Source organism: Polyodon spathula, chromosome 27 (genome assembly GCF_017654505.1).
Source record: "Polyodon spathula isolate WHYD16114869_AA chromosome 27, ASM1765450v1, whole genome shotgun sequence".
In the NCBI taxonomy this organism is placed as follows: Eukaryota; Metazoa; Chordata; class Actinopteri; order Acipenseriformes; family Polyodontidae; genus Polyodon; species Polyodon spathula.
The window spans coordinates 7,660,714-7,685,713 of record NC_054560.1 but is presented as its reverse complement, the minus strand read 5'-3'; the positions used below and the strand labels follow the sequence as shown (position 1 = coordinate 7,685,713).

The 25,000-nt window shown below is 40.1% G+C and overlaps 1 protein-coding gene across 1 annotated transcript; it reads right to left on the bottom strand.

Annotated features, from left to right (window-relative positions):
- Window positions 1-4,932: 4,932 nt before the first annotated feature.
- Window positions 4,933-21,425, bottom strand: LOC121301194 (protein strawberry notch homolog 2-like). The gene is made up of 29 exons (XM_041230337.1): window positions 21,402-21,425; window positions 20,648-20,806; window positions 18,881-18,964; window positions 17,673-17,775; window positions 17,304-17,464; window positions 16,813-16,946; window positions 16,542-16,632; window positions 16,239-16,382; window positions 15,868-15,985; window positions 15,672-15,777; window positions 15,085-15,238; window positions 14,650-14,826; window positions 14,265-14,362; window positions 13,810-13,892; window positions 13,109-13,291; window positions 12,345-12,466; window positions 11,887-12,018; window positions 11,196-11,331; window positions 10,452-10,564; window positions 9,935-10,006; window positions 9,592-9,700; window positions 9,410-9,481; window positions 8,718-8,861; window positions 8,097-8,191; window positions 7,819-7,911; window positions 7,321-7,452; window positions 6,979-7,055; window positions 6,606-6,796; window positions 4,933-5,959 (listed from the first exon to the last, which is right to left on the bottom strand). Exons 1-29 carry the CDS (start codon window positions 21,423-21,425, stop codon window positions 5,178-5,180), a joined length of 4,089 nt encoding a protein of 1,362 aa, XP_041086271.1. The 3' UTR covers window positions 4,933-5,177.
- Between the last annotated feature and the right edge of the window lie 3,575 nt (window positions 21,426-25,000).

The following is a 25,000-nucleotide window of genomic DNA, read 5'->3' as shown; positions in this document are numbered from 1 at the left end:
TGGTATGGCCAGTCCTATGGAATTTACAGAGGTTAATCTACTCGCCAATGTCCATTTTAAACCTTGTACTGGCCGATTTTCTTTTGACAAGTGAAACAGTCGTGGTGGAGGGTGATTGGTGTAAAATCACTATCAAAATTGCTATGCTGCTTTAAAAAGACCTTTGATTAGAATGAAAATTAGATTAAAGGGTGAATAATATGTGACTGTTGCATAAAATGCTAACTGTATTACAAAACAGGTCTGTAATCACTTACTCTTGAGCAAGATCAGAGTTTGTAATTTCCCAATAAGTGAGGGATCTGTAATTTCAACATAATTCACATTCAAAACTCAGATGCTTGTATTTTGAAATAGCGCTATGTCTATTTAAAGGCATAAGTGAACCAGCATTTAAAAATAAAAAAAGAGAGTGTGCCAAAATCCTTTGCAATCTTTTATTTATTTTTGTTAGACGAGATTGCATTACAATATATTCCTTCAGGTGTAAGTAGAAAACGTTTAAGAATTAGTCAAAAGGCACAATTTTTACAATATATACAGTTTGATCTAAATTATAAATATATATATATATATATATATATATATATATATATATATATATATATATATATATATATATATATATATATATAAAAACAAAAATTTTTTTTTTTACCCTCTTTGGAAAAAAAAGTGCTAAAACAGTTTTACAGAAAAAAAATACATACAATCAGTAGCATCGTCTTGTTAACAATGTTTATCAAATAAAAGTGACTGAAATATATCCACCCATGTCCAGGGAGTCCTGTCAGTTATGTGTGTGTGTGTATGTATATGTATGTGTGTGTGTGTGTGTGGTGTGTGTGTATATATATATATATATATATATATATATATATGTGTGTGTGTGTGTGTATATATATATATATATATATATATATATATGTGTGTGTGTGTGTGTGTATATGTGTATATATATATATATATATATATATATATATATTAAGGTATAGATGTATCTATCATCCTCACATAGGTTAGAAACAAAAGGATGCCTTTTTTGTTTTTAAATCGTATGTTTATGCCATTCTTGATAGACTAAATATTAAAATCTACAATTAGAATAATGAGGATATGTAATACAACTGGTAGGAAGTTTCTTTTTATTTTTTACTGAAAAATACAGGGCTACTGCAGTATTTCAAATGTGAAAATATATAGATGTAGAGGGCTTGTTTATTAAATAACAAATGGAACACGAATGCAACCGAAAAAAAAAAAAAAAGCACGATTTTCTCTGTGTTCACAGAAGGTTTCATATAAATGACAGGACTAGTCATCTGCACAACAATGGTTCACAAGCTTGTAGTTCACTTGCCCATTACTACCCCCACCTATTGCATTCCAGCAATGACAATTCATTGCATTGTAAACTAACCGCACAGGACCCTGCTTCTGGAACAACTATATGTAATTCATATTGTAGCTAATAAATGAATTCATTCAAATTGGGTGCAGTGGTGTTAAATCACTCCGGGTAGGGGTTGCAGGGCTGAGCCGATTTTCCTTCCTTTCTCAATTAGGCAGCATTTTAACTGTAGGAGATCTTCTCCCCTTCAACAATTGCAAACATGCTCTTAAATGTAACCACTTGCAATTCACTGTAAAACTAAATGAACACTTAAACATACTTTTCTTTATAAAAGTTACCACCCACTAAGAATCCATAAACATTTATGATATTTTACCAAACATTGAACAACATCAATAATGTTAAAACACACAATAGTTTAAGATATACAGCAGTACTGAAAAAAGAAAAACAAAACAAACATAGCAATGAAATTTAGACAAGTATTGTCCAGTGGCTTCTTTTGTGCGAGTAACCCAGGCAGCAGACAAAGAATTCTCATTTTATTTCAGTACTGCTGAACATTGTAAAAAGAACAAATAAAACCCCAGTATTTGTTTACTTTTTTTTTTTTTAAGTCTTGACATTGAAAAAGACACTATTGATGTACTTTTCTTTCATTTACAATGCTGAGCATTCATTCAGCCCCCTTCACCAATAACATCCACTCTTGTGAAACCAGGACGCTGTTTTTAGATTATTTGTCTTTTTTTGTAAGAAATGTTTATTTATTCCTGAGATAAAGAATAGTTTTTAATATACCAGGTAACTTCAGGTGCTGAATACTTTGGTATAGCTCCACACTGTACAGCCCTATATAGACACAAAGTATTGATAATAATTTTAATAATCAAAAATACAAGGAGAGAGAAATTAATACATCGTTCCTGTACACCAGTACAGAACAGTGCAAAATATTTGGTGGCAGGTTACAATTATTTTTAAAATGTATTTCTTTTTCTACAAAAGTCCCTGTCATAATATAAAACAATTTCCACTAAGAAGTCCCTTAAATATAAATAACAATAATAATAACCTATAATACATTGCTTCTACCCCATTTTACGTAAATACAGGACACAAGTCTTCATTTTCTGTGTAAAAGAGACTCATAGCTTTTTTTTTTGTGTTACTATATAAAGTTCTTTCATTAATGCAGCATGTGAGATTCCGTTTAAAACTGCTTGTTTCAAAGTTTATAAAAAGGGAGGGGGGAGGTTTATTTTATTTTATTTTTTTAAAAGTTGGATAAAATGTGGTTAATTTGCATCACTTTCTGTATGTGTTTATTTTATTGCTAAACAAGGTGTATGTTTATTAATTTAGGAAAGAGCTATTAACCCAAAAAGCAGGGCTTCCATTAACAAACTTCAAGACCTCGACAAAGCAAGCCTGGTTCTCACTATAGCTTGTTGTACTGTTTAATTACACCAGGGGGCAGTGCAAACCCAGGGTTCAAACTATCCCCTTTAGTCGGTTGCAGTTTTTTGAGCTAGCTTCTGTCAATAATGTAACTAAACATTATATATATATATATATATATATATATATATATAGTTACATTGACCAGCTGAACCACACATTCAGGCGACAAGGCTATAGTGCATTGCTCTCTTTAGTGGTGCTTAGTTGAGACCAGAGTCACAACCTGTCAGTTAAGCAAAGAGATCAACTAGATCACCGAGGATTTGAAATGAGTCACTGCCGAATCGTTTGAAGCGTTATGAGGATTTGCACGGGTTAATGGAAGCCTGTTACTTGGGTGTCTGACTTCTTACTCAAAATGACAGCTCAGCTATAAGCCACAGCAGCATCACAGATCCCTCAAACATCACCGCAATGGCTATAGTTTATGGTATGTACTGTCCAGAAGGGTGGGTCATAGGGAGCCTGGTATTAATCATTTTAATAAATACAATACAACTGCTTTCACTGAACACCAAACACAATATACATATACAATATTTCTTTGCATGTTCCAAAGGCACTGTTTTAAAGCAGGTCATGTTCACATTTGCCAACCCCTGGGAAAGTTACAGTATTCACATGGCTTTAAATCGGCTTGCCATCTCTTAAGGAGGAGGATATGCATTTGGTTTAACAAACACACCCAATTACAACATGTTACACATAAAATGGAGATCATTGAGGTTTGAGGACATTAAATTAAAACAAAAGATCTCCACCCATCCCCTTACAGAAAACAAAAAAATTCACAATCACATTCAATATGTACAATTTCAAAGCTGCTGTCCCAAAACATTTGCATGCATGTTTGTGTTTAATTTAAGATTGTAATACTGGTCTTTAGACCCCCCCCAGGCTTCAGTTTCAAATTAAACTGCATTTTTCCACAACTTAAAATTTCATCACTGGAGATGAATTTGTATCAGGGAATGTTAACTTTTAAAAATGTTTTATACAGATCTGTTGTATGAAGTTTCACCCTATTCTAGTCTGCACATGAGAGAGAGAGAGAGAGGTAAGCAAATTACTTTTACAAAGAAACTACTTGTCAGGTAAGCATCCTATACAAAGAACTGTGCATATGGCTATTTATCCTTTAACATGTGCTGCAACAGCAGACGCAGACAGCCAGGGGCGATGCAGCGATGTAAACCAGGGGTGGGGGCAGGACTGGACTGGGCGATACCAACTACTTAAAGAAGGTACAAAAGAAGCATGCTCAATAAAAGAAACACATTTTAAAAAACTTGATACACACCAAATTACTTTTGAAAAAAATTTCTATTGGCCAAAACACTAAGAATTCAATTTACTTTAAAAACAAAAACAAACAAACAAAAAAATCCTTTGCCCTAAAACACCACTTTTTAAAATTTGAAAATATAAAACTATTTTTTTAGTTTTTTTGCTCTTTCCGTCTGTGGACAGACCAGCTCCGAGTACCGCTGCAGTGATGTAGACTCTGCTCTGTACAGTCCTACTTGTCTGACGCTGAGATGGGATGTCTTCACAGTTTACAGATGACAGGACTGCGTTTTCCATATTCCAACGTGAACTCCAGTTCTATTCTGATTTCATAAAGTGTAACGTGGGAAATACTGAACGGAATACGCAGGTAACCTCGTCTGTTCTATAAACGCTGGGATGGTTGGATGGACAGAGGGATGACTGTATCAAGCGTGACAGTTAGGCAGCAGCCAGGTCAGGTCAGTCTAGACACACAGATTCCCTGCTGGGTATTAGTAATAGGGTATCACAAAACTGAAAGAAGAAACGGAGGAGCATCAATTCATGAAGCTGCTCAGGTTTTTCCCATGGTTAAAATAGAATAAATAATATACATAAAATGCAAAATTCAACTGAAACTGTTGGGGGAGACTAAGGTGTCCTGCTATTGAAGCATTAGGATGAGTTCTCATTCAAAAAACTAACCAACCAAACAAACAAACCAAAAGAGAATAAACAGCTACTATATGGAAACAAAACGGTTTGACTGGTTTCATATATATATTTATATATATAGTATATTTATAATATATATTTATATATATAATAAAACAATCAACAAAATCAAAATTTGTTTTTTTTTTTTTTTTTTTTTTTTTTAATGCGGACCAAAGACAAAATCATCCCATTGAAAAATAACGGGAGACCCTTTCATCTTTTTTTTCATTTTGGTGGTGCAGTTAAAAACAGCAAAAAAACCACAAAAAACACAAAAAAGTTATAAAAACGAAAGTGGCGGGCATGAACACCCTGCCTGCGCTGTGGATCTGAAGCGTGGTACCGTTGCAGACCGGGGGGGGGGGGCTGTGCATTAATCATCATCCCAGAAAGGCATCAACCCGTACTGAATGACAGACTGACGCTGGCTTTCCTGGGTGGTCCGAAACATACTATCTAAAACCTCGCGGATGTTGATGGCGTCCAATTCGCTTTGCCCGTTGGACAGTGGGGGAGTCTGTAAGAAGCCTGGCTGCTGCTGCAAAGATGATGACAATGACAAGGAAGCCGTGGATGAAACAGAACTAGGACAGGCAGCAGCAGGGGCAGCGGCAAGGGCAGCAGTACTGTCAGAGATAGCCAGCTGGCTGGGTAGTTGATAAGACTGGGGGAGGCCCAGGGTGGAATCAAGCGAGAAGCTTGGAAAGAGGCCTACTTGGCTGGACTGTAACTGCTGCTGCTGGGGCTGCGCGATGAGAGACTCCAGGCTGAACTCTCCCTGCGGGGCGGTGCTGGAGGAGCTGGAGGAGCCGCTGCCCTTGGTGGGTTCGAGCCCCAGCCCCAACCCCGCGCTGCTGTCCTGAAGTGGGATGGGGCGGATGGTGAGGTCCAGGACGTCCAGACTGTGGCTGTAGTGGTTGTGGAGGGCCATGGACTGGGTTTGGGAGAGGTCGAGGGGCTGGGTGGAGGCGGCGGGGGAGTCCGAGACGCTGGCAGTAGCAGCGTAGAGCTTCTCCAGGAAGTCCTTCGCCAGCCGCTCCCTCTCCTCCCTGAGGGCCTTCTCCTGGCGCTCCTCAATTTTCCTCCTCAATGCCTCGTTCATCTGAGTCAGCTCTTCCCGCACGCGGGCGATGCAGCTCTCCGGGATCTTGATACCTGTTAGAGCCAAGGAGATGCTGCATTACAAGCCTGGCTGCCTAGCATCACCACACAGGGAAATTATAGCCCAAATAACCCTACAGCTTTGGCCAGAGGTTTTGCGTCACCCTATGGAATGAACTAATTTTGCTTCATAAAGTCAAATGAAACCTGCTGAATAAAACGTTACGTTAACATATTGAATAACAATGAAAAACTGACAAATTCAAAATTGTTACATTTCCAAATCTAACATGAAATAATGTACTACTATTATGGCTTCCATCTAGATTTTTGCAATAACATTTTGTAATTTTTTTTATCACATGATGTTAAATAAAAGATCAAAATTATGTTTGTATAATTTTTTTCTCAATCCTAAAATTCTAGGTGATGCAAAACCTTTTTGCCATAGCTGTACATCATAGCAGAGCTACAAGATCTTGGACTGCTTAAATAAAATAAAAACATTGCAAGTCAACTCTCAAGTACGATGGAATGCCCATAGCAACACACAGCTGGATTCACACCCATTTAAACTTGCGATACCTACATATAATAACAGTTAATGAACATAGATTTAAGACCACTTTCTCAAAGTCGATTTAAGCTAGCTTGTTCCTTGCTGCCTCTCTCATCAACCCCGCACATGACAAACACTCACCGACTTGCTTGGTGTGCTGTTTGGTCTTCAGTCGGACGATCTGCAGGATGCTGGAGCTGGTGATGTCAGAAACTGCGTCGGCCACTTTCTTCCAGACGCGCAGCAGCGCCCCGCACAGCATGTAGTACTGCCGCAGCCGCATGCCCTGCCAGCACTCCTTCCCCTCTCTGATCAGCTTGCACTCCCCGTTCCTGACGGAGACAGAGGCAGGGGGTTATTCAACTGGTACTGAAGAACCTGAGGGTTTCCTGAGACTGCGTGGTGGCCAAAGACCTCCCTCCCTGGCTAAACCAGCAGCTTGGAAAGCTAGAATGCTGGAAAATACGTTCTGGCATAATACACAGTGATCTGCTCTGTCCATCCAGGCGCTTACCAAGTGGCGTGGCTGCACTTTCGGCGGGAGAAACTGTACTGACTTTCCCAGGCATCTTTGGCTTCTTCTGGGCTCACCTACAGTTTAAAAAAAAAATAATAATACATTAAATTAGATCCATCTCTTGCCTCTGACAGGCTTCGCTGTGATGCGAATCCCACAGGTCAGATTTTTTTGTTGACTCTGCATCAAGTTGTATGGAAACAGGGATTTGAAAATGAGGCAAACACTAGCAGGGCAGAGCAATTTTGGACTAAGGAGTTTATTCAATTATGAGTGTCAGATTTTGCAATTGCATGTTTAAAAATGGCAGATCACCTGCCTGTGGCCCTGCAGTCTCACCTTGCGGTACCTCTTGAAGAGGTTGTCCAAGCTCTCGTGCTGGACCTGCTTCCCGATGTTCGCTTTGTACAGGTTGAAGTTTTTCCCCCGGCCTTGTTCTGCCAGGAGTGCGTTGGGGTAAGTTCCCCTCAACTGTGAGAGAATGGAAAAAAAAAAAAAAAAAAAAAACTATATTGTAAATAAAATAATAACTAACAAGACGAGACACAGAATAACTTGACAGTGTGACGTTTTAACTGGAAATATTGTCTCCCACGGACAGTGAAAGGGCTTCTCCCGCTGGCACACTTCTTCCTACTCTCCTCTTCACCTCTTGAACTGAAATACACCCAATCTGAAAGTTTGTCCGAACATTTCTTTGAAAAGTTGATTGAGCACCTCTTTTGCTTAGAGTGAAAAAGGGATTTACTGGAAGATAAATTAAACTTCAAAATGAGACTGAAAGAGAAGAACCCCTACGTACTAAATGGAGAGGGGTTGGGGTGGTCAGGATCTTACCTTGTATGAGAGATAGAAGCCATCATCAGGTCCGGTCAGCTTTTCGAATTTGCTCAATGCTTCTTCCCACTTCATGCCTCGATCCACGGTGATCTACAAGTGAAACAGAATTTACTTTCCCTTCCTTTTCTCTCTTTGACAATGGCAGCTTTGCATTGCACTTCATCAATGTCGCTACTTTAAACAGTAATAACATGCAGTTCCTGGATGACCAAACCTTGGTTCTGGGTTGGCGCTCTTTCCTTGAACAGGTGCAATACTGAAAGGGGAATGCATACCTTATAGAGCACCACCTGCCCATCCTGAGGGTTTCCTGGAGTGAGGAACTTTTCCTGGGTTTCCTCATAGATCTCATCGTTCCCTGGAGCCAAGTCTGGGAGAAACACGGACCAAGAGCGTTAGGGTCAGGCTACTCAGTGGGAAGGTGAAGGGTCGGGTAGTGGAGTCGAAATGCCAGAGGGGGCAACGTGGTACCCTGAACCAGCTCCGTGCATAAACAGGGATGGAAATCAGTCTCCTCTTGCATAGCACTCTGACCCATTCCAGGTTTTATTACAAGCTTGATTAGCCACAGTGTATGGGTCACAGACAGATGTCTTTTTTTAAAAGAATGAGTGAATCAACCTGCTATGCAACGGGAGTTTTATTTCTATCTCTGGTTGAGCTTTAAGGACTGACGTAGAATATTAATTTCAGATTGTCAGGAGACGAGAGGGCACTTGGACCTCTCTAAGCTTGCTATAGATTTGACTGCAATGCTTGGAGTGAAAGGGAATAGGGGAGATAAACCTTTAATAGTCAAAAAAAGAAAAAGTAATTTGCAGGCGAGACTGGGTGCCTGTGGGTGAGGGCAGTGACAGGGAGAGTCGGTAGAGCGGGGGGAGCAGCAGGAGTCATACCCAGGATTCCCAGGTCGTATTTGCCCTCCTTCTTGTCCTTCTCGATCAGATAGTCAAAGTTATCAGTGAAGTACTGAAAGAGGGAGTTCTGCTTGTAAACTTCCAGCCCAAGAATGCGGTTCAGGAACTTTGTGATGCTGCAGTCTGAAACAACAAGAAGCATGTCAGCAAATTCATAAATCAGAGCTCTCAGCATGAAGAAAAAGCTAATGACCATCACTTCTAGCAACAGTTTGAACAGAACACTACAGAACAGGAGTTGCATCGAAATGGTTCAAATCACAATTCGATAAGTTATTCGAATAATATGCAACAATGTATGCGTGACATTAAAACAGACAGACACCTCAGACAGAATCTGACACCATTAATAACTTATGCCAAATAATGTAAATTGATGGATAAAATCTAAATGTGACACACAGAATTCATTCCCACAGAGGGATAATGATGCACACAACTGCTTTCAATGCATACAATTGCTATTGAACACTAAGGGGATTCCCAGTAACTGACGCATGTGTCCCCAGCCAGCAGCTAAAGAAATCAAAACAGATTTCTGTCATTATTTCAGTCAAAAAGAAGGTTGTTACAATAAACAATAAGCTCTTTTTCATGAAACCACTAGCCAAAATACTCCAGAGCAGTTTTGCTCAAAAGCTTCCACACTACAAAAAAGGCTGATCTCTCACCTTTCTCAACGCCGACTCCAAATCGGGGTTCTCTGCAGAAAATCCCCACGTCCATCAGTCCACGCTTCATGTCTAAAACACAAAATCACAATAGGGAATTGTCTTGCGGCAATGTTTGGTCTCCTTGTATCATCACAAAAAATGTGACTGCAGGCAACATTAGAGACTGGAAGCTTTCTCACCTCTAAAGAACAAGGCATCTCCACCGGGATAACCTTTTGGAGTTGGCACCTTGCTCTCAATCTGGCCCATAATGGCTTTAATAATCTTATCCAGAGCCCTGGTACCATACTGCGGGGGGGAGGAGAAAAAAATCATTGAAACAGTTCTGCTTGTCTTTTTGTCCAATAAGCTACTGAAATCGCTACACAGTATTTAAATCACTTGAGAATTTGAGAAATATTTTTCAGTAGAGTGGGACTTGACTAAAATAAAACACCTTGACCAAGCTTATTTGCATTTTGCTTCTAGCAGTAACTACTCGTTGGCAGAGTGTGAGAGAGACACACTGCACCGTTGCCATACCTTGTTTTCAAAGTTGTATTTGCTCAGGTCTCTCGACTCAGTAGCCCTTCTGTCTCCGTGGGTTAAGGCACCCTGGAACAAGAGAGAGCGTGCGAGTTGAAAACAGCAGCCCATCAGAAACCAAACTCAACCAACAACTTCTACAACCAAAACCCGTTTCATTTAAACTGGTTCTAAAAGTAGTACAAACGAGCACTGTTCCTGATAAGATCAGTAAGTGTATCCTAACAAAGAACAGCTAGTTTAGGAAGAGTTGGAGCTGGGAGAACAAGTGTGACGCTCTCAGATCGCAGGACATCTTGGCATTACCTCAGCGTAGGTGTGCATAATAGCTTTCTACTATCAGCAGAAGGAATTAAAGTTGGCTTGTTACCAGAGATAATTACAGGCAGTGCATTTCAAGTCTTCCAGGAACTGAGGTTTGATTTACACTGGAGAAAAAAAAAAAACACAAACACACAGCCTCTCAGTGTAATCCTGATGCGCCACTCTGTCTGTATTTACTGGAAGCACCTACCAGACTTTCCAGCCGCTTGGCGACGATGGACGCAAACCTCCTCTCCCCTGCCAGCTCGGAGATCAGAAAGATATACTCGGGGGCATTGATCTGATTGGAGCGGTGAGTCCGACCTGGAAACCAGCAGCACAACAGCAGAGTCAGTGCCGCTTTGCAACTGAGCACAAGGGTTAGGGTTTACAAAAAACATCCACATTTACAGAATAAAGTCTGGTTCAGTGGTAACGATTCATTGTGGAATCACTGAATCAGGACACTTTCTTCACATAATATATCGTATCGTAACAGGTATATATCGTTTGTATCATATTATATTGTGAAATCCTAAAGCAAAGGCTCAGTGCAGTTTGACAAATGGTTCTTTAATGAAGTGTGATTTATGGTTGGTAAATATACACTCTGCTGGTCTCATTTAATTTTTGTCTTAACACAATAGTCCATCATTAATATTATGGTGAAGTGATACATACAGATACACCCCAAATCACCAAGATTCAAGTGAACAATGCAATATACTAGTTAAAACAAGCCTCAATAGAATACCTATGGACCTGGTTGGAACAAGGTCTGGGACTGGAATGGATTAAGAGATCCACAAGCGAGTACAACTCATCTAGTTAGTAGACACACTTACCTGTGCCACTTCAGTACCATCTACAATATAGGAATGGAAGAGGTGGGCAGACAGCCTAATACCAATCTGTAATATTAAATCTATGATGGAAAATGTAAAGGCCAACACACCAAACTGCTGAATGGCTCGGTCTGCGCTCCAGGGCAGTTCCAGGGTCATGTGAACCCTTCGCCTTTGATTCTTTATCCGCCTGTCAGCCTGTAATGAGATCCCAGAGCTGGCAGCTTCCGAGATTATTGCTACAAACTGTTACCAACAAAGGGTGGGGGTGGGGGGGTGGGGGGGAGAGAGATACGTTTTAAAATGAGCAACCTCAAAAAGTCTTGCCATGCACTTTATAAGGACATTTCAATTAATGCTGGACCAGAACAGCATAAAATCCCTTAACTAAAACAGCCCTTTTTACTCTTTATCAGATACTGGACTAATATAGTGCAGGTAAATGGTACATGCAAACATGGTATCAGTGTGTGTGCGCAGGTCTGTTTTAAATAAATTTAACTACCATATTGCCACCAGGCAAAACAAAATAAAAGCAGCAACCTTCTCCACAAGTTAAAGCTCAATTCAGCAACTCTAAACTCTGTAGGATCGCTGGTAGGATGTAAAGAAGGTAACACAGACTCCCTTTGCATAGCAGCAGCTGCAGGCAGTCCTGGTTTAGCTATAATGTTTAGCTGGGTTGATGTGACCTGAAAGCACTGACAGTGAGTTGAAGCAAGCACTGGTAAGCAGGTCACAGTAAACCCTGGGGCAGCTCAAACCGCTGTGCAAGCAGAGGGTCTGGGTAGTGGAACCCACTTTCTCTCCTGACATGAAGCGCTCCTTCTCCTTGATGTTCACGTGGTCGATGGACAGGCCCGGCTCGGCTCGAGACTCGTAGCGCACGCTGCCGTCCGACATCCGCACCACGCGGCCCTTCCGCCCAGTCATCTGCACAGAGAGGGAGGAGGGGTCAGGCACGGGAGCAGTGATGCTGCTGCTGGCAATCCGAGATCACACACAGGATCGCAGCCTCTCGGGGTAAAGATGTAAATGCAAAAAGCACCAGGCAAACGAAGGACAATTTCAGGGCAGTTTGGAAGTCAATCAAGAGATGGTAAATCACAACCAAAAATTAAAAAAAAAAACATTACATGCAGAGAATTCAGGATCAGACAATTTAGAAAAGACCTCAATCCTGGAACCCTCACCATCTTTCACTGAAGCAAATAATAAAAATCCCCTCTTGTGTTACTGAGCAAGAGTCAGTATTTTACCTCTGCCACATGATCAGGTCCGCCTAACTTGTCTATCAATGCATCCAGGGTATTCAGAGGTAGTTCTTGTCCCAGCACTGCAATCTTATTCAAAAGGTCTTGCTTTATTTCTTGTAGTTTTGCTGAAATAAGTGAGCTTGTGTTAGTATTGCAGAGGCAGTGCAGGTGCTAATCGAAAATGACTGTAACACTAAATACCGCGATTATTAAAAAAAAGGATTTTACAGCTAAGGTTAAAAGTTTTGCCCTGTACAATTATCTATTTTTGCTTCACAAAATCAAACATCCCTGCTGGATAATGTCTGAATTGCATACCGCTTTGTAGTTTTTCGTATACCCCATGAAAATGTGATATTTCAAAATTTAACACAAAATACTGTCCTATTACGGCTTCCGGTAGACTTTTGCAGTACCATTTTGTATTTTCTTTGATTACATGATGTTAAATAAAACTGTAAATTATATATATATATATATATATATATATATATATATATATATATATATATATATATATATATATAATATATATATATATATATATATTTTATTATATGTCTCAATTAAAAAATTTCAGGTAATGCAAATGTTTTTGCTATAGCTGCATACATATAATTGAATATGTATTTTATAAACAGGTTATGCTTTTCTATTAGGGTGGCAGATTGGTCTAGAAATATGTGCAGGTGCTCGCCCATCCTCCCAGAGACGGACAACCCGCTGGTGTCGCCTTTTCCTGAAGAGCGAGAATCTACGGGACGTACCAGCATAACAGTTAATGTGGTCGACAAAAATGACGTCATCGTTGTCGAGGAGGGAGTCAGGGGAGGAGTTCGAGTCGCTGTCCATGACGTCAGACTCAGTGCTGCTGTCATCACTGATGTTGATCACACCCCCAATCTCAGTGCAGTGCTTCAGGAACTTCGTCTGACGCCCCTTGGGTTTACCTACAAGGCAAATCACCCCGATTAAAATGTAGCAGAGCTACAGCTTTAAAACACACAAACAAACAAACAAGCAAACACATTCAAAACAACAATGACATTAAGCTTGAATTCATCGTATGTGCCCTTGTATTCTCCCTCTGGGTCAGACTGGATTTCTTTCAAAACTGAGGATGAAGCCAAGACCAGAATCAGTGCTATCAAAACGACTGATAAGACTTTGACAATATTGGTAGGGTGCTATAGCAAGAGCTCTGACAATAACATCGATACAAGATAATCATTTCACATTTTATGTGGTGCTTTAATGGTATATATATATATATATATATATATATATATATATATATATATATATATATATATATATATAATATATATATATATATATATAGTAAGTCGAGAATTAGATCTTTCAAGCCAAGTCAGGACTTTACCTGGAAACCCAACACATGCAAATATTATTATAATTTCTATTTATTTATTTATTTTAAAAATGAAAATCATTCAAATTCCCTTACGTTTCCTTTTATTTGCCGGCCCCTTCTCCCTTTTCCTTTTCTCAGTTGGAAAATGCTTCTGTACCAGCGACTGAAACACTCCCCTGAAACGAAGAAGCAAAGGTTTATTGCAGCACCAGTTCCAGTCCTGCCTCCTCACTACCATGTGTTACTGTGAAAATCCCCTTCTAAAAGAATGATGTGGTGACTCAATACAACAAGAGCTGCAAGACCTTTCCCATGCCCTCTCACCAGAAACAAAACTGTAAAGGATCCTAAAACTGGTAGGTAGTCCGTACCTCTGGGATGTGGAGTTACAGAATAAGCCAGCTCGTGTGGGAGACTGAACAGCGGGTCTATTACTATACAGGACGAAATTTGCACAGGGCGATTCAGAAGACACTGGACAAATAGGGTGAACACACTGAATGACATGGACCTATATGTACTGCAAACTGCAAGATGTGTGCACTCACTCTGCCGCAGACACAAATCGGTTCAGGTGTCCGTCATTTTCATCCAGGACCTCCCGGGTTCGAGCTTCCCCAGTGGACTGCAGACCGATCACGATACACTGGAAACAAACAAGAGCTCCTGGTGAGGCTGACATTGTAATAAGTTGCTGTGTTACCAAAACAATCAGTGCTCTGAACAAATCACTCATCTGAACATGGTGCTGTCCCATCCTGTTTGGATACAGATAAAAGTCTACTATGTTTATATACACACCGCTTCCATTAAAGTACACATAAGGAGAAGCGCTTGTCTATCTGGCTCAGTTTCTTGTAAGCATTTCCTTTGCTTCCATTAAAAACAAAGTTCCAGTAATGATTTAATTCTACAGGAGATGCTGCTGCTCACCTTGCCCTTGGCCAGCTCCTCGTTTGCCAGTTCCACCAGGCGGCGCACCTTGGCTGCTATGCAGAGGTATTTAAAGAATCGCTGGTGTGCCGACCAGAACTGGCCCCATAGGGACTTCCGTGACTCCAACCCCAGCAGGTCAGCGGCTCGTTGGAAAACAGCCAGGGCTTCAGCCCACTGGAGGAACAAAACAGGCAAATGGGATTGTCAGCAACGTACCCAGACAAGGATACACAGACACACACACACACACACACAACACATTGTTTGCATGGATCACCGTGACTTCCATCTATTACCATAACAAATAGTTTTGGTTCCCAAGACTTCAACAGTGAACTTGTGGATAACTTGCCCTAATGAATGCCATTACCAAGAGTCGGGAAGCACTGGCAGACAGAGGAAGGTAGAGAAGTTGAGTATGGGACTCCTTACCAGACGTGCTGCTTTGTTGTAGACCAGCAAGTACTCTTTGTCCAGGCTGATCTCCTCTACCCGGAAAGAGACGCCAGCGAAGCTGAGCTGCCGGGCGATGTACATCCCGCTCACTTTCATATCCATGGCTACGATCTCCATCGCACCCACACCCCTGGGGGTACAGAGACACGGGACACCTTTAACCAGAGGTGCATCAACACTTGCAAGGTTTTCTTTACACACACATACACTAGAGCTACTATTCTGAAGACCGCTGCTGGACAGAAACAATAATGGGGCTGAAGTAAATACTCCGGCAATGAAAGAAAGTTTTCTTTTATGTCTGATAAGTATGTTTAAACACGCTCAACATACTCATCGAGGTCCCCTCGGACTTGACTGAACACAGACACACACGTTTGCATTCCTGTATTTATGGGGTCTTATCATTGATTCTCATTATATTTTAATTTACCCTCCCCACACACACACACACACACACAGACAAGTGACATTCCACTTTAGGGCAGGCCAGGTTGTTTAAAAGTTAGGATCAGAGTGGGATATCTGGTTCCACACAAAGTAGGATTCCCCTGCGATCTCACCTTTTCTCAATGGTGTGAAGGAAGTCCTCGAACGTCCTGAAGGGGGTGCCATCCCCCCAGATCCCCAGTCGACTCATGTAAATCATGTTCTTTGGCTCGGAGGCACCTGGCAAACCGTGGTGGGGGGGGTGACAGCATGTCAGATCAACAGACTTAACTTGCTGCTTGAGTGCATTCATACACGAAACTTGCTTACCTGTGGCACTGGCATAGACCACCCTTGCTAAAGGAAGTTTGTTTTGAAGGTCCAGAACAGCCTTGCCCATTTTCGTCGACGTGGCGTTTTTGGCTTTATGACACTCGTCAAACACAATCTGTGGAGGAGCCGCAGTCAAGGGAAATAGCTGGAGGGTTTTTTTTTTTTTTTTCCTATTAGTGCAACTAACAAAAAAAAGTAGCATTTTCCAAGTTTTCAATAGCTACTGTTTCAAGTTATGTTTCTCCAACACTGAAGTTCCACATAAATAAGTACATTAAAAAATACCTATTATAAATTAATAAATAAACAAAATGAATGAATAAGTAAACACACAAACAGATCAATCAATCAAATCTGGAAAAGGATACAACTCCGTCAAATCGCTCCCCACACCAGTCCAGGATCTGTTTTAGTCTTGTTCTGTGCTGCCCCCCTGCCTGGCTCTCGCCAATCAGTGCAGAGTATGTCGCGAACAGCACTCCTTCAGAGGTAGCTGTGTCACCGTATTTAATCTGGGAAAACCAAGAAACAAATAACGTGTTTACTATAAGAACAATTAAAAGTTCACTATACAAAACGCCACGATGCAAATGGCCATCTAGTGGACAGCCAATAAGTTCTTAATGAATTACATTACAACACTGCACCTGTATCCGTGGTACAGCTCTCACCTTGTTTAAGGCATGCACAGGGATATTTGGAGCGTCAATATCTTTGAGATCTCGCTCTGCGTCGTACTTTAGATCATTGGAGACACTGAACCTGGGAATGGAAAACAAATCACAAGGCAGTGATTGAACACAGCTCAGTAAACAGGGCTTTCAAAATTTGAAATGCGCAGCTGACAGACCATTTCAATGGGTGTCACAGTGACTCACCACTGGACCAGCGATCACTCAAATGATAGCATGCAGCCATGTAGGGAATTCACTGATAACTTACCACAGGGCTTTCTTTCTTCCGTTTAAGAAGTTTTCCAGAATGATGCCTGCCACCGTCCTGCCCTTGCCCACGCCGGCTCCGTCCCCCACCAGAAAGCCTGCTCTCTGCCCATTCTGCAAAATTACCTCATGTTGCTAGGGAACACAGAAAACAAACCTGTTGTTACAGACCCGGATAGCAACAAGATCATAACTAACATTGATAAGAAGTTTGAGCCTTGCTAGTGAGCCCATCTTGAAACCAAAGGCCTTAGGTAACAAGATCTTGAATCTAATAAAAAAGCCAAGAAATATTTCAAAATGTAATTTTTTTTTTTTTTTTTTAAAGTCTGTTATTATGATAAAGTACAGTTTGATACATAAGAAACTGTTCTAAACAGCTATTGGATTACTTACTAATAGTACTGGACAGTTTTGGTAAAGACAGGCAAGACCTTTACAGAGCTCTGTGAATAGAGCCCTCTGCATTTAAATCTCCACAGCGCTCCATACCTGGCATGAATATATGATAGCCTCCAGCTGCAGTGCAGAGAGTAGCCCGTTGTTTATTGTACTGTCAGGGATGGAGACAGTATATGTAATATTCGGAGGGGGTACGCTGGATAATGTGCTCGTTTCAACCACGATATCTGGGTGAGAGTTTCCTATCGTAGCTGTGAAAATACAAGGAGAGAGAGAGAGAAAGTTCACAAATAATTCATTGAAAAATCATTTCACAAACTGAATCAAATCTGGCAGCAGCAGCGGCAGCTCACAGATGATTTAAAACGAGAGAGAGCTATCGCAATAGCAATAACATGCGTCCCGGGACCTAACGAGAATCGAATCGCTTTCGGAGTAGGAATATTAAAAGTACTTTACATTTGGATGGTTTGTAGTCTGCGTAGGTCTCTGCGTGTCCCAGCTCCTCTGCCTCTTCATTATCAACCTCCTCTTCCTCCTCCACTACTGGCTGAGGGGGTATCTGGGGATGAGTAAAGCACCACAGACAACAGACCATGAGCTACCTGCTTACTCTAATATGTGATGGGAGTTTAACCATGCACATGTGCACACACACCCAAAAAGAACCCGGAAGCAGGAGGTAGAAGCATGTTAGATGGAATCACTGAAAAAGAGACACTGACTCCTTAATGACTCAGTTAGGTGAAATAACATGGTAGCAGTGTTAGGAAGAGCAGGTCACCTCGTCTACCAGCAACAACCACTTAGGGATCACTTTATACAAAGAGCTGCATGTTCATCACAGCAATACCATCCAGGGGGAACAGAACCCCTGCTTTTTCTGAAATCAATCTTTTTTTTTTTCTATATTTCTGGTCAGTATTGGTTTGTGGGCTAGGAAAGGAAAAGGGGATTTTACAGATTAGACTATTAAATGTGTACCACAGTTTAACTGGCTAGTTACAAAATAATTACACATATACAATGGGGACTGTTATTACATTATACGTATAGAACTACAGCTGTAGCCAAACTATTTGCATCACCTAGAATTTTAAGATTCACACAATTAAAAAAAAACAAAAAAAAAAAACAAACTGTATGAACATAATTTAGATATTTTATTTAACATCATGTAATTAAGAAACTACAAAATGGTTTTGCAAAAGTCTACCAGAAGCCATAACAATAGTGCAGTATTTCATGTTAGATTTTGAAATGTCAAATTTTTCAATTTGCCAGTTTTCGTTAAGCATGTGGGAAAACTATTAATTACGTAAAAATAACACATGGTTTCATTCTGTTTTACTCAGCCGGTTTCATTTTGACTTCATGAAGCAAAATTAGTTACTTCTATAGGGTGATGCAACACTTTTTGCCACAGCTGTGTGTATTTCAATTTCCCAGTATACCACCTCACCAAACCCAACACCAACAGATCCTTTACACTAGAAACTGGCCTGATCAGTGACAACAATCCCAGGGCATTGCAGTTTCATAGTTGCATGTGACCACAAGGTATGGTCTAAGCTCACTGCAAAACCTAGAATGGCTTTCAGTGCTATGCAATGGGAATCCCTTGTTGTTTCAGATTAAGCAAATGAGAGAGGCCATGGCTACTCTACCTGGTAGCCTCCGAGAGGAGGAGCGTTGATGATGGCCGAGAGTTCTTCCAAACTGTTTATACCTTGAAACCTGCTGGGGTTTAGCTGGAACGAAACAGAAAGAGACTAAAATGCACCTCTGCCTTGCTATGTACACTACGCTCTTTAAAGGAGCAGATAAAGGCAATGGCATAGCATGTATTGGTGTACATTTAGGATTTTGATTCTTTTTTCTATGTCTTCAGTGTTTTAACACACAGATGGGTCTACTGTAACGACCTGATGAGCGACAGACCTTTGTACCGCTGCCAATCGCTATTGATTACCCAAGCTGAAGAAAAAACACCAGCAACAACAATGGAGTTGTATCTGTCACTTTATAGATTAGACCCCCAGCTCAAAATAAAACTCGAGGTTCAAACTTCCATGCAAATGCAGTCTCATTTTCATCCTTGAATTCTTATTTTGATACCTGGATTATTCTTATTAAAATCAAGCTTCTTCTGGTGGCCCTTTGTGTGAAACCGTTTCTCGGATGGATCTAAATGTCAGCATGCTGCTTAGACCCTACAAGGGCTGGTAATAAGAATCCCATTGCATAGCAGTTTGATCCATTCCTGGTTTTACTATGAGTTTAACAGACATGAGCTAATCAAGCTTGTATTAAAACCTAGAATGGGTGAAACTGATCTGCAATAGCAATCTTGTTTCCATCCCTGGAGCCCACAACACAAACCTTTACTGACAGTGCTGTTTCCCTGTGGAGATGGAAGATAGCATCTACTCGTTAGAGCAGAATGTGAAACTGATTCATCCTCACATCCTCCAAGTCCTTAAAAAGCACCACCCAATTCCTGTTCTCCAGAACACACTCTAAATTAACCCACATCCGGTTTTATTCCCTGTAAAGAATTAGTGTCCCATATGCCAAGGTTAGGCAGCACTCAAGTCAGCTAAGCAAGGACATGGCAAGAGGCAAGGTCTGTTCTGTAAGTAGACTTAACTATTTCAGTACCAAATGACAGCATCATTATAAAACTGTGCCTGGCTAACTGCTCAGTAAACCGTGTGCTGCTGCAGCTGCTCTTGCCAGTTACTTTATTTGCCCATCGTCAACTTTTAAACCCATATGCATTGCATTAAAAAAGAAAAAATGCATAAAAGACTTTGGATGCACTTTAAATCTCAGGTGTTATGGGATTTTTATCCTGGATAAAAAAAAAACACCTTGCAGACACTCAGGGATCCAGGTGTTGGTCACACCAGAACCTTTAAAAGCCATGAATTGCCCTCAATAAGAAAGACCTACAGTCTAAACACATTCTTTAGGCATGTCTACACATTATACTATTGAGTACTTTGTAGTTTGGGATGAAGCTCAGGAATGAGTGACTAAGGTCACAGTAAAACATGGAATGGCTGAGGCTGCTATGCAATAGGACTCTCAACTCTGTGATCCCTGGAGAGCGCAGGACAAGGGGGTTGTAGCAGAAATGGGGTCAATTGCAACTGCAATTGTTACTGTAATTCTACCATATAACTGATCAATTACAGGTCAATTATTTTTCAACCACTTTTGGTGAGTGACCCCATTGGTTTCCAAATTATACAGTTTTTATATTTAGAATAAACAGAGTAAACATGTTCATGCGCGCAGCTGATGTAACTTTTTAGTGTAATTGTAATAATTATAATAACAGCATAATGTAGTTGCATTGTAATTGTAATTGTCCGCAAGCAATTCTGTTGTAACTGTAATTCAGCCCAGGTATGGTTTGTGGCACTGACCTCGGGGGGCTGCGACGGCGTGTTCACGTCCCATATCGTTGGCACTTGGTTCAGGCTGTCTGAGCTGAGGAAGCCTTGGTTATCGGCGTACTCAGACAGGGAGTCGGTGGGTGAAGAGAACAGGGAGTTGTTGGAAAATTCCTCGATGTACGAAAGGTCCTGGGAAAACACAAATACGAGAGATTAAAATGTTAAGCTTGTTGCGACTCCATAGAAAACGATCGCTCGATTAAAAAAATAAACACTGAAAATAAAACAAACAGTACTTGTGTGTTTTCAAGAATGGTATACGAAAAACCTCGGGAGCTGAATTTCTGTTGTATTCAGGAGACGGCAATTATAATTAAAACCAGAAGAAATGGGTGGATGTGGACACATGTGCTTGACCTATGCTTTTGTAGTAATGTACTGGAGCAGTTCAGATTTCTGTGTGTGGGTGGGTAAGGGGGAAGGAGAGGTGGTCACAGAGCTTGATCAATCGAATCAGCAAAGACAGACAACACAAAATTACTCGACCCGTTTCCTAATAGTTTTCTCTTAGAAACAGAAGACAACAGCGAACTGGTTAATGTTGGCAAGCATTCTTATAAAGTAACGCAGGCCTATTAATTAAATAGGAGGATGTGGAAGGCCCTTAACAGGGTGATAAGAGGGTCAAGTTTAATCCTGCAGATGTGGGCTGAATGCTTCATTTCAAGCGTGAATGACTTCCAATGAATTCCATTTAATAATATTCATTCCCAAGCAGTGCTACCTGCAGCTTTCTTGCAAACGGCATGCATTTCGACAAGGCATAAAAACTTAAACAACTGGGGTGCTTGTAGCTCTTCCACACACCCCTCAGGCAAGTTTGACTGCTATCTGCGTTACAGAATTGTACAAGACTCCCATCAACTATTCAGTCATTACATGTTGTGAAACACTTTTACAATGAAACACACACTGTATCAAAGCTCCCTCATTTTACATGCCTCTCAAGCTCTTGGTATGCACAATTCAGGAATTAGCTTTTTAAAATTAATAACCCTGGTCAGCCAGATAAACACAGTCATTAAAACTAGACTATGAAAAGTTTTAAATCACTGAAATCAATTGACTGATGCCTGTCAAAATTCATAAATCAGAAATACAATTTCACACTAGCCTATAGAAATCATATTGCAAAAGGAAACTTACAGTTCATAGCCAGTCAGTAGTATATTGGATATGTTTTGACCTAAGGGTCCACACAGCAGAGAACCCAGCCCTTTGGGGAAACTAAAACAAGTCCAGTTATTTTTTATTCGGCCGGTCCCAGAAGTATATATAGGACACACACATAATATCCAACACTGTCAAGTTCACAGCAAGGCTGTGAGTGAAGTTTTTTTTTGGACTTTTGTATCGCATCACCAGTGCCCCGGGGTTAAAGCAATTTCTGCCCTACAAACAGCTTGCTTAAAGAACCGGACAGCGGCACTGCGAACAAACAGGAGAGGGAAACAGATATTCCGAGAAATTATTCTGATTGTTCCAAGAAGTTATTGCGCTGGCGTGTGTAAACAATAGAGAGGGAACGAACAGAGAGTGCCTTCAGAGGGAGGGCAGCAGCAAGAGATAACAGGATTAATTCTGCCTACATCTGTTCTTAATTTGCTTAGATTCCATCTATTACTATATTGATTTATTTCTACGGCCACTTTATTAGGATCCATCCTTGTTTTGTTATAGGCTTAAAAAAGAAAACAAGAACTATTTGCAGAAAAGAGGTATGCTGAATGATGCAACGACAATGTGCTAGACTACATTTGCTATTACGTCCTTTTCTCCACAGCTACATTAACTAAAAGTTTAAAAGGCAACATAAGAAGAACTGCTTCCTTTGTGAAAATGTATTTGCCTACATACACTTACTATTTACTATTATTATTATTATTAAGTTTCTACTGTGCAATGAGAAAGAGGAGAGAAAACAAAAAGAAAGTGTCCGGCACCTGTGCTAATTTATTGGATCGGATCACTGCCATAGAAGTCCAAAGGACATTATTCCAGTGTCAACATGTACAAACTTCCTTAAATCTGTAATCTCCACTCCCTTCCTTTAAAAGCAGGGAAACTCCTACCTGCCTGCACCAGGAAACAGTCAATAGAAAGGCCTATAATGACATAATTACTTTGCATATAATAATCAAGATTGACAGTTACAAGTTGTATCAAAAGGTAGATTATCTGCTACTGTGAATTTGCCAACACGTGTTTATTTTTTTTATTTATGCAATTAATAAATTTAAGCTTGCGTGTTAGTTTAAGTATAGCTCAAACGCATAGGATCTGATTAATAACTGGAATAAAATAGCCTAGATTACATTCCAATACTCAAGGTATTTTAATTTAGAAACAAAATATTTATTTTCTTTATTTATTTAATTAAACCGATTTCACATCTGTGCTGGGGGGGGGGGGGTCCCTTTGCCCATACTCTTCAGAGGTGGAAATAAGACTCCTATTGCATAGCAGTTTCACCCATTCCAGGTTTTACTATTGGCTTGATTAGCCACAGTGTATTGGCAACAAGATCAGGTGTGTTATTAAAATCATAGCAAAACCTGAATGGATCAAACTGCTATGCAATAGAGTCTTATTTCCATCTCTACTCTTAATCAAATTACTGAATATATTTAATATATACATTTAATATCGATAGTGCATCCCTTTGCTAGCTATTAAACCAATCATCCTTAAAACTAACCTACACTGACCCCCATCCAAACAGATTTGAGCACAGTGGTTCAGTTCCCACACAATCATCTCAGGGTCGGTTTTGAAGACCAAATGATTTCAATTGTTATGAAGCTTCTGGGAACTAACATAACCTCAACGGTTCACCAGGGAACAGATCTGAAGGGACTGCCTTGCTGGTTAACTGAAAAGCTATTTGGATGAGTCAAGTTATTAAACTGATTTCTACAGATAATCTAGAATAAGAAAGTTAATCCACCTGCTTCTCCTTGTTCCAGCGTTTGAAGTGTACTGGTTATAACTAAAACATTCATTTGAGAATAATACTATTTCTGGATTTACCTACACATTTATTTTATTGCAGTTTTTTTTTTTTTTTTTTTTTTTACCCAAAACAAAACAAAAATAAATTTCACTTGCAAATGTGTTATTATTAATATTTTGACTAGATGTCCAGGGATGTAGAGTATACAAATCCGGCAACAGAGGGAGAAAAAAAAAACCCATCAATGTCTATTTTTATAAATTTCACAGATGTTTTACAGTGCTGTAGTAACGGTGTTTCGGAGCTCCACGATTTAAGTGAGAACACTTACGAAGCAAGAGGCATAACTTGAAAGTGCTGCTGTGAAACTGACCACAAGTAAACTGAAAGCGATCCAGACAGTATACACTATCCCCTTATCTCAGAAAGAACATCACTCAGTCACGAGCTGCACAATGTTCCATTTATCACAGCAATCAGAACTGTGTATCGGATCAATAAAGAACATACCAGTTTCACTTCCGCTGGTGGGAGTGCTGTACAGGAATCAGCACATTGATTCAACAAAATATGAATGGTCAAATTATCTTTTCAATTTTTATGTCTCCCGATTACTTTAGCACTGTACTTGCAAGATGCGATTACTGAATACAGCACAGCACACAGTTACTTAGACCGAAAAAATGTCTACTGACTGTATGCCCATTATTTCAAATGGCGTAATATGGCTTCCGAAAAACACTTCCAAAAAAGACTAGTGTATTAACCCACGTACAACTTAGTTTTCCATATTTTGTTGCAGATTAATTTTTTGAGAGCAATATGTCCACTGTGGACAATGCTTGTCCTGCATGTAACATGTGATTAGTGCATTTGGAACGGCTTAATCAACCTGTCCACCCATCAGAGATAGATAGATAGATATATATATATATATATATATATATATATATATATATATATATATATATATATATAGCTTCAATTGGTTTGAAAAGCCTCAGAGAGATAAACCTTACCGCATACACATTTACTCCACTGTAATTAAGATACGTGTCGTTAACTTGTTACTTGCAATTGCATGGGAGACGTTTACTGAAAAGCCATTCCAACTGCAGCTGTGGTGGTATTACTGTAGGATGACCCTAGGTAATGACAGCTGTGATAGATGATGGTACTACTGCCACAGACTCACAGTGAATCTCAATTACATAATCCAGGCGGACAATATCTTTTTGCTTTTTTCTTTCTTTTAAATAGCAGTTTAATAAAATCTTTGAACAAAAGCAGTGTCTTTTGTGTCCATATACTGTACTGCAGCAGCCAGCAAAACAGAACATGTTTTGATGATCAAGGACTTTTCAAAATGA